Below are 10107 nucleotides of genomic sequence, written 5' to 3'. Positions count from 1 at the left end.
TCACAACTAGGTCCCGCGCCACGAATTTGAAAGTGGGGGGAAGCAAGGCTAAAATGTAGAGGGCCAAGGCTTCTTGCCCCTTTCATTGCAGCTTTAAACTACTTGCTTAACAAAAAGGTGGGGGGGGGGGCATGGCCACTTTGTCGGAAAGATTTCGATTTTAAAGTAATTCAAATTATCTTATGTTTTCCCGCTGTTGGCATGGCATGCGAGAATCTACACTGACCTCGTCTGTATTCACACAAGAATGAGGCAAATTGATGGCTAACAACATGGCGGCTGCATAATTTTTTTGGGACAGCGCAAAGTACCAATTTAGCTGCATGTATTGGTGAATCTAATATGGAAGTGGCACTTGGTGTTTTTGATGAGCCAGTAAAGAAAACTTCGAATGATTTGGATGAGGATTTTCTTTCAAGGCCAGCCACAACAGCCTTAGAATACCTCAGACAAGTTCAGTGAGTTTTCTTTGATGACAATAATAATGATATTGTCGTCAGTATATCATCTGTCTGTTGCTTTCAATAAGTATAAAAAGTTGGTACCCTGATAAGATTCTTCTGTGTGAAAAAGATTGAAATACTTGAGTCTTCGTCTACATCATCTATTGGCCTAGCTAGGCCTTCTCAACGTTGCAGGCGTTAACAGACCAACATGTATGTAGAGTATTTTACACCCAAAACAAGAAAAACAATCTTGACTGAGACCAATATGTCATATATATTCAAGTCTGGCTGTCTGTTATGCAATCGAAGGCTACAAATTTCAAATATGAGAAGTTTTTGAGAAACAGGCCTAGGGCTTTATATTTTTAGTTAAGAATAATTGGGGTTTGCTGTCTGTGTTAGAAATGATTTGGGCAGCACATAAATTATGAATATTTTTTATTAGTGTAAACATTTGCTGTTTTACACTATTGTTTTAAAATTGCATAACAATTAAGATAGATTCTAGAGTCAATGACTCGACCTGATCTATGATTTATAGGAGGGAGGCAGCTCAATGTCCAGATGTTGTGGTTGCTACACAGTTTACAAGAAATGAAGGAGAATCTGTCAAAAACCAATATAGTGAGGTACTGTGCTTCTTTGTATTTGGCTACCGTTTCTGTTGGTAAATCTCTTATTATGACAAAAAACAAGGAAAAAGGTGTGTTCTATAACACATTTTGCATAAAGAGCATGGTGATAATTGTTAGTTAAATTTAAGCCTCTGGTACCTTTAAATTTAAGAATACCAGAAAAGGGCATAAGCATATCATATCATATTATATAAAATGAAGAAAACAGTTTGTCTGACAAAAAGTGCTTGATTCCATATAGGCATAGTTGTACATGCTTTTGGTGTATAGAACAAGACAGTTCTAAGTTGCTACCCTGAGTTTCACACTTTACCTATATATGAACCCATATGTCTCATATGATCCCTGTCTTCCATGCTATTTTCAAATTGTCAGTTATGTGGCTTTCTAACTAAACAAAGAAAAAACAACAATAAGTATTTCACTCATATTCAAATATACATACAGGCATTTAATGTCTGTCTCAGAGGGTAATTGTTTAACTGGGTTTATGGGGTTGTAGTCATTCGATTTTCCCAATTTCTTTCATAGATCAGAAGCAGATTGACACCAGCACCCAGTAATTTCATTCCCAATTTAGCATGGCAACGGGAACAAGCATCAAATTTTGCGGAAATTAGGCAGGTATGAAATTTAGTGAAAGTTACTTCTAGGGATGACTGTATGTTATATTTTATATATCTTATTATTAAAATATTTGACATCACATGATTTTATATTGAAATGCTCTGAATGAATTTCAACTCTCTACAATGTGGGCCATATTATGTACTCTATTTTCTATTCCAATAAATCTGGAAATATTTTTGCTGTGATTAAAACTCTTTTGTCACAGTGTCCCATTAAGGCTCCTAGATTTTCATATACTTGATGTGCTCCATTATTTTAATTCTCATATTAGTACAGGTCAACAATTTAACTGTTACTTCTGAAATTAGGTTCTCAATCCTTATCTGTCCAGCTACCAGAGACCTTTGCCTTTTATGCCTTTAAGCCATGCAGCTCACAAATATAACTAATAACCAGTCTGTTGCGATGATACTATATGATCAGAGCTCTGGACAAGTGCATGTCAATTAAGATATTTTATTTATTTTATTCAACCCCTTCGATAAGGAAAATGGTTCTCCATTTGGCTCAAGTGCCAACACAACAATAATTTTATCTCATGAACAATAGAGCTCTACCTAATGTAGATATTGAGACAAAGCTATGATAAAGAAAGGCAAGTGGTTATGACACTCACAAGAGTGTGTCATCATCAACACAATTGTTGTTAATTGATAAATTCATACAAAAATATAAAGCTTGGTGTTTTTTTGTAGCAAACAAATTGATATTGGTATTAACTTTTGGTGTAATAAATTTGTACAAAGAAATCTTTATATTTTTATTTTTATAGCAACTGAACTACTTCAAATCTAGAGGTTTTGAGCGACCTTTGCATGAAATCAATGACATTCAACTGGTAACCTGTCTGACTTTTTACCCTGTCTGGACTCATTCACTTTTTATTCTTTACTGAAGAATGATTAGCAACCTTGAGTTGTCTGTTTTCTGCATTTTTCTATCCATACTATTTTTTGTGCATATTTTTACTGCATTTTGTGTTTCATTGAAATCCAAACCCAAGATGCCATCCAATCAATTGGACAATTCTTTTTATCTTACAGCCAAACAGAACATCTGAGGGTGCTTGGTGCAGGTTTTGTCTAGGTAAAGAAAAGTTTCAAGAAGTTGAGAGAAGAAAAAGGTGATTTCTGTTCTCTTATTAGTTTACACGATTTTGATGTTATTGTGTCATTATGTCATTAAAGGGACTCTGCTTTGGCCTTTATTATAAATTATACCTAAATTTTTCTTCTTTCATAGTCATTCCCTTACATTCGCACACCACAATACAGGCATCCTTTAAGTGTCTCGCAATTTCACACATTTGCTAATCTCTATTCTTTACTATTGTAACACTTACAGTCTCTATTTACAGATGTTGTAGTTTATTCTATTTCTTTATTCTGGTTCTTTAAGTAAAGTTGAATTGAATTGTAGTCATGATTTTCAACCAGAGCTATTCACCATGTTCAAGTCCAGCTTACATGACGCTATGGGCACTGTGTACCAGCAAACTTCTGACTTTCAAAATTTTCAAATCTGACAATATCATTGGAAAGAGCTTGCTGAACTGAGTAAAAAGTTGTGACAAATCTATGTTATCTGACCTATAAAAGAAGTGGTTGTTGAAACGTTTTGTTTTGACATTAAACTTCAGAAGCAAGTTTTTTGACAAAAAGCTTGCTTTTAGCACTTGCAAATACACAACTTTCTCTGTAATTTTCAGAGGCCAGTCAGGTAATGCTACAGGGGATGCAAGAAAAGATGACAGCGATAATGAAAAGCCGATCGGTGCAGTTTCTAAGGTATCACTTCAACCGCATTAACTCTAATTTGGTGCGATGCAATACCTTATTTAGATTTGATGATGGCACAGAAAGACGTGCTAATGTGAAGTAAAGACAATAGACCATCTTTGAGTTCTGGACGCCATTAAACAAGTGGGCAAAAAACGATAAATACAATGGCGGCCTATATCATCAAGATTTGTCAATTCCTCTGTATCTCAAACAAGGTCTAATAATAATCAAAGAAATTCAGATATCAATTGTTAAAGTATTTTTTCTCTATTCTAAAGAACTTTCTGGACAGAAAATATTCAAGAACAGCCTATATCCATCATCAATTTTTCGCTGGCTTGCCCACCTGAGGGATTGGTACTAGCTATAGAACAATAGAATTCCATTATGGCGTCGCGAACTCCGAGATGGACTATTCCAGAGTGCGCTAAAATATGAAGGAAAGACAATTTTATATCACCTGTCAGACAAAATTGTCTTTTTGTTACGTGTTTTGGAACATATCTACATCAAAACTAAGGATCTCGACTTGTGTAGAAGACAGAAAGGGTTCGTTTTCTAGCGTAGGCTCTTGAGGACGGCGAGAGGGTTCCGGTCGCTGATTGGTCAAAACAAGCAGCCAATTAAACGTGTCTTTCTTCCTCTCACGTTACTTTAGACCCTCACCTGGATATCACGTTCTTCTTACCTTGCGTCATTTAACCGACATTTACGAACTAAGGAATATCAGAAAAATAGTCAAGAATACAATGTTTCCTCTTTCAGTGCTTTTGTTAAAGCCTTGTGATACAAAAGGCTCATTTTAGAAATAACGTTTTGGATTTCTTTACTTTTATCGACAATTCAATGTTACTTGGTCTTAATTATAATTGTTTTCTACTTCCTGAAGTTTGATCATTTAACACATATAGAAACACTGTCAATAGTCTATCTTGAAGCAAACCGTATGCAAATAGTCTATGACTTACTTGATTTTGCTTGTAGGGTAATGAACCACTGCTCTCGATTGTCACTAGAATGAACCAGGTAATCTAACAATTTCACGAACCTTCATTTATTGTATTTGGTTCTTTTCAAACGTCATTGATTGTGCTTTGCCACACAGAAGCTAACAGTATCTACTGTTTTATCAGAAAGGGGTTATTCTCTACATTCGTTTTTTTTATCATACATGTTTCCCTTCAACTGGCCAAGGAACAAGGATATTTGAACAAGGACCTTTTTGTGAACCTTTGAGCTAATAGACTATTTTCTTTTTGGTTCCGTATTCGATATCGAATGTTGGGGAATGCACTGTTGAGGGCGCATGGTCCTGGGCCATGGCATTGTGTGGTAAGGTGGCCAGTTCTTTTCCACGCCGCTTTTACCTACAATGCCTGCCAAAAGTACTTGGAACACCCACCAATTTACGCTGCATTTGATATCTTTCATTCCTTTCATGAAAAAATTTCTACTTCCGCCCCCTTCCCGCTAAAACAATGTTGATGATTTAGAGAAATATCATAAAAGAAGCGCAAAAGAAAATGCTTCCTAAAATCCTAACCCGTTTGATAGTAAACCAACATTGTTCCGTGGGGGAGAGGGGGATGATTGGTTTTGACCTTGGAAATTGATGTCAGTGTTCCAAGACTTTTGGCAGGCATTGTACCTAGTATGTTTCAACCAGGTACTCATTTTCAGCTGAGTGAACTGATCCGCGAGCCGGGATCGAACCCGGACTGCTGGCATGGCAGTCGAGCGCCTTAACCACTCGGCTACCGCAGCACCTATAATTTACCTAAATATTTATGAATATTTGTATTGGTGCACTTTGTCCTCTATTTTACATTCAAATGTTCTAGAAAGTAGCTACTTGCAATTGTTTCGTCCAGATTTTTACATTGTTCCACATCAGTTACATATGGAAAGTTTTAATTGATAACCCTGAAGTGGTGCAATATTTGGGGATGACACAAGACATTGACGCCCTTTAAATTGCGTAGATGTGCTATGTTTAATTGGGTCATGTCATGTTTTCACAGTAGAATCTTGACTTAATTTGTTATGTTTTCATGCCATCCTAAAGAGATCTTGGCATTATATTGCTAAAGTGACCAGTCTAGAGGCTTGATAATGCATACAACTTTTCGCCTTGCAAAACACTTTTTATGAGTCCCCTGTAAAGAGATTGAGATTTCGGGAGGAAAAATATAAATGTATAGGTTTTTAGCTTTGAAATATGAAATAATGTCGATTCCCATTATGAAGTATCAAAATAGTGAAATAACGGGGTGTTTTATTAAATTCTGTGTGAGAATTATTCATTTGATCAAACGCAGTGAGCATTGTGCTGTTCAGATGATTGTCGAACTCAAATCTCTGAGGAAAGACGAGAAAGACAATATTCCTTTCCGTAAAATCTTGCCTCTGCAAAACGCTTTTTGTGACAGCTTGGTACTTTCTATCAGCAATAAACATATACGCAAACTATTAGGAGCAAAAATCAGCAAACTATTAGGGGAGTAGAGTTGAAAAGACTTTTATGATAGTTGGAAGAGTTAGAAGTGTTGATTGTGTACACGTAATGAATATCACGATGTTCTTGTTTTAGTGCACTGTTACTGATGTTTTGGAATACAATGTTACTTGGCTGCAGTATATCGGATTCTCCGAGAGACAGGTAAAAAGCCCTTAGCTAAATCTTAGTGGATTAATAAACAACCACTAAACGAACTTTGCAAATGCTTAGCGGACTTTTTCTTACGGTTAGTAAAAATAAGAATAAGAACTCAGGTATTACGAATACAATGAAATATGATTTAAAGGTTTAATTTAATGCTATCGACGTCACAACTCATAAGCCATCACTATTATTAGGCCTTACTGACCAGGAGTTTCTTTAAAGTAATGCATCTGAGAATAAATATATTGCAATAGACGTGCTTATATATGGATAAAAAGATATTGGAATATTTATGTATTTGCATTTTCCCAATCTCTGACTAGAAGCATAAAATTTTATGTGTGAATGAAGAAAAGGTAACTGTAGCAGGCTGCTCGACGGGCTCCAAGGAGTTCTTGCGGCGAAAAGTCGATAAAAATGTAGCAAGTAAGAAACACCGCAATACGGCAAGAATAAGCAACGAAAAATACACGTAAATCAGTAAAGGCTGAAATGAAATTTTATGCCATGTTTACCTTCGAATGCTTTGAACAACAGCATGTCTCAATGTGCAACAAATCATCACCGGATTTCTGTCACCTGTTTTGCGATAGCCAACTCTTACATACCTTAGATGCTTTTTGGGCCTTATTGATGATAAACAAAAGTATCGATCTAACCATTTTTGAAAGAACAAGCAGAGGGGACGTCGGAGCTGAGGGTGCACCAGTGGCATACGCGCCAAGCATTAGGACTTTCGAAATCCTTTCCTATTTTTTGCAACTTTTTTTCAGTCTTCTCAGATGCAGAATCCTGAGTAGCAGTTCAGATTTCAGAATCATCGTGGTAGACTTGTAGGTTAACAATAACCATTTGCAAAAATTTAGACAAATTATTATCATCTGCGCGCCAAAATATACAAATACTAGGATCATTACACTGATCACTTTGATGCAGAAATAAAAGGATATTCCATAAAATTATTGGCGCGAAAGCCTGTTGGAATGAGCGCGTATAGCCCCTTTTGAATCACAAACTGTCATCTTTGTGGCAGGTTCTCTATCAATTTCCCATTTGTTTCTTTTAGGGGAAATGGCTGTTTGCATTACTGGTTTGTCTAGAAAAGCCCTTGTTACCCAGTGTCTCATCTTTGCTTCGCAATTTGGCAAGACGATGTGCTGATCTCAGAGCTTCATTGGTATGCTTTCTCTTTAATGATTTTCTTTTTTATCCCATTTACTTTTATGTATATCTGAAAAAAGAGCTGTTACTAAAAAGTGCGCCTTTTGCTCAGTGTGATTTGCTAAGGACACTTTTCTCTCACTGTTTTGCAGACACTTGACTACTCTTTGCTTAGATAAACAGTTTGTCCATTGAGATCAACACGTTCACCCACAACTTGTCACTAATCCCGTTAAAGAACCAAAACCGTTCAAAAATCGACATGGCAAAGAATACAAACAAATGGTATCAAAATTCCCGATTACAGCTGTCGAATCAAAAAGGGCCTAAAAAGCTACTGGATAGCATTCATGTATTTTTTAACTCCCCCCCCCCCCCTGTTCAAAGATAGTACGCCTGCATCTTAATAGCAGAGAAATCGATATTTAAGTGAGAGAACAGGGGGATTGGGCGGGAAACCTCAACACCGTCTATCAGACCGTTTTCATGTTGACGAAATTTGGTTTAGAGGTTTCATATGTTGAGCTTTTGAATATTTCCATAAAGAACAAATTTGTGATCAAATTCAATTAAAATCCTTTTCAATTTTTTTAATTTTTTTTCAGTCAGATGAAAATGATACAAGACTGCCTCCACTCAATTTGATTATCACTGTTGTTACTAGGTAATTTTGCATATATTTCATTGATGCTTATCAAGAAAAACATTTGCAACATAACGAGACGCACATTTAGAATTTTAGGATGAACATTTAGGCCCCGTCCACATGGTGCCGGATATTTTTAAAAACGAGATTATTTTTATTCGTCTGCAAATAAATCTACCTTAAATGAGAGTATTAAAGACTTATTGTTGACAATGAGCCTTTGCGCGCGTGACAAGTCGTCAAGGCGACGATCCAAACATTAATCGATATAAATCTAAAATGCATTGTTGGATGCCTATGCAGCGCAATAGTTTATTTTTGCAATTGATCTTTAACGTTTTTCTTATTGAGCGAGGCATGGAAACCTTCATTCATATCCTTGCTCTTTGCCTTCTTAGAAGTAAATAAAATCAGTTGATTTAATTTGTTCATTTAAATTATTGAATGCCATATTAATAGGCTAGTTTCTCTTGTTTACAGTGGTTCATGAATTCGTCACAATTTGAGAGTCTTTTCCGAACTTGTTTATTTCAGTCGATTGAATTCCAAAGTAGAACAAACACCTGACATACACAAGCATATATGTCGTTTGAGTTTTGTGATGATATGTAAAAACCATATTGTAGCAGGTTTCATGAACTTCGGACTGTATCAGTAAAAAAGTGAAGAGAGAATCTCTATTTAATACGAGATAAATGCAGCAAACACATTTTTCTCATTTTTAAACACAACTTTCCTCTTCCATGATTCGTCTCAGAATAAATAAAATTAAATTAAACAACTCCAAAGGTAAAGATGTAATAACAATATATACGTATTAATGGATAAAGAAAATTAACTTATCATAGACATTAAACCAATAAAAGCGTTAAGATGTAAACGGATTAATCTGTATATTCCTTAAGTGTGCTTTATATGCACCCAACAGTCGTGTTGCTACAAACAATTACATAGTTACTTCAGCAACTGCGCAACACCAATATAAGTCAAGTAACGATTCGCGGAATACTGCGCAATAACGCGGGTTTTCCCGACAGCAGAAATGAATCCATGAAGAAGAGGCCGCAATTATAAAGGGACGCGATTTTGTAAAGCAAATATATTTGTAAAGCAAATTCCATTATAAGCCATCCTCATTTAATAGTCGCCATCGTTTATAAGCCGCTCTTGGTTATAAACCGCAGAAAAACATGCCAAAATATAATCATAATCCGCGGCTTATATTCGAATAAATACGGTATACCAACTAGTGTTTTGCTCCGGCATATAGGGCTGTGACTTTATTCGTTAACGTTCTCATTGTTATCGTTGATGGTTATCGTTATTTGAGAAAATCTAGTTGCAATTATCGTTATCCCACAGATTCGACCTCAAAGTTTTATCTCTTTTCGAAGGTACTTTGATCAGACTGATCTTGCAGACGAGCCGTGAGCGTCTATGCCTGGTGAAACCTATAAACAAACATACAAGGTCCAACAATGCACATGGAAGCAACAGCTGGACGATGATTGGTTAGGCTAGAGCCTTCTGGCCTGTTGTTGTTGATAAGGCCGAATGCTACTGTATATGTACCGACGAAGAGGAGGCACAATTTACTTCATCTGCTGTTAGAGCCAGTTGAAAACAGCACTTTTTGCATTGCAAGCCCTTCTTCAGGTACAAAGTATTCAATAATGAGATAAATTAGCATATGAAAATTGAATAGGATTTCAGCAAAACAAGTTGTCTCGCTTTTGAAACACTGTTGATGCACAGTTAGTAATGACATTGAGTAGGCCTTCAACGATCTGGTCAAAAATACAACCAAATACCTGCAAAATTGTATTTGGTTAAATCTAATGTTTTCTTGAGTTGGAGGAATCTGTTTAGGCAATGTTAAGAAGCATTTTTAAACAGAAATAACCTTACCCCTTCTATCCTCCCAAATGAACTTTGAAGCTGTAGCCACAGCAACTACGAGCAATTCAAACACATTCAACATTGAAACAGAAGGGGAGTAGGGGTAGGGTATTTTTACCTTTTTCGAAGATCTGGACCTTTTTAATTGAGCATTGGAGCTGGGATATCCTGGGCATGTTATATCACCACATAAAAAATATTTTAATTGACATTCAATGCATGACATCCCGATGAGATTTTCCCTCCC

The 10107-nt window shown here is 36.1% G+C and overlaps 1 protein-coding gene across 1 annotated transcript; it reads left to right on the top strand.

Moving 5' to 3' along the window:
- Positions 1 to 236: 236 nt before the first annotated feature.
- Positions 237 to 9688, top strand: LOC135692622 (gem-associated protein 2). Its single transcript, XM_065210818.2, has 11 exons — positions 237 to 458; positions 988 to 1075; positions 1613 to 1705; positions 2484 to 2549; positions 2755 to 2834; positions 3420 to 3498; positions 4477 to 4518; positions 6083 to 6151; positions 7221 to 7331; positions 7921 to 7979; positions 9356 to 9688. Exons 1-11 carry the CDS (start codon positions 343 to 345, stop codon positions 9390 to 9392), a joined length of 840 nt encoding a protein of 279 aa, XP_065066890.2. The 5' UTR covers positions 237 to 342; the 3' UTR covers positions 9393 to 9688.
- The last annotated feature ends 419 nt before the right edge of the window (positions 9689 to 10107 follow it).

The sequence above is a fragment of the Rhopilema esculentum genome, chromosome 3, assembly GCF_057945365.1.
Source record: "Rhopilema esculentum isolate cy_ngs chromosome 3, ASM5794536v1, whole genome shotgun sequence".
Taxonomy (NCBI): domain Eukaryota; kingdom Metazoa; phylum Cnidaria; class Scyphozoa; order Rhizostomeae; family Rhizostomatidae; genus Rhopilema; species Rhopilema esculentum.
Note: the sequence above shows the minus strand (reverse complement) of the source record. Positions and strands in the feature narration are given on the sequence as shown.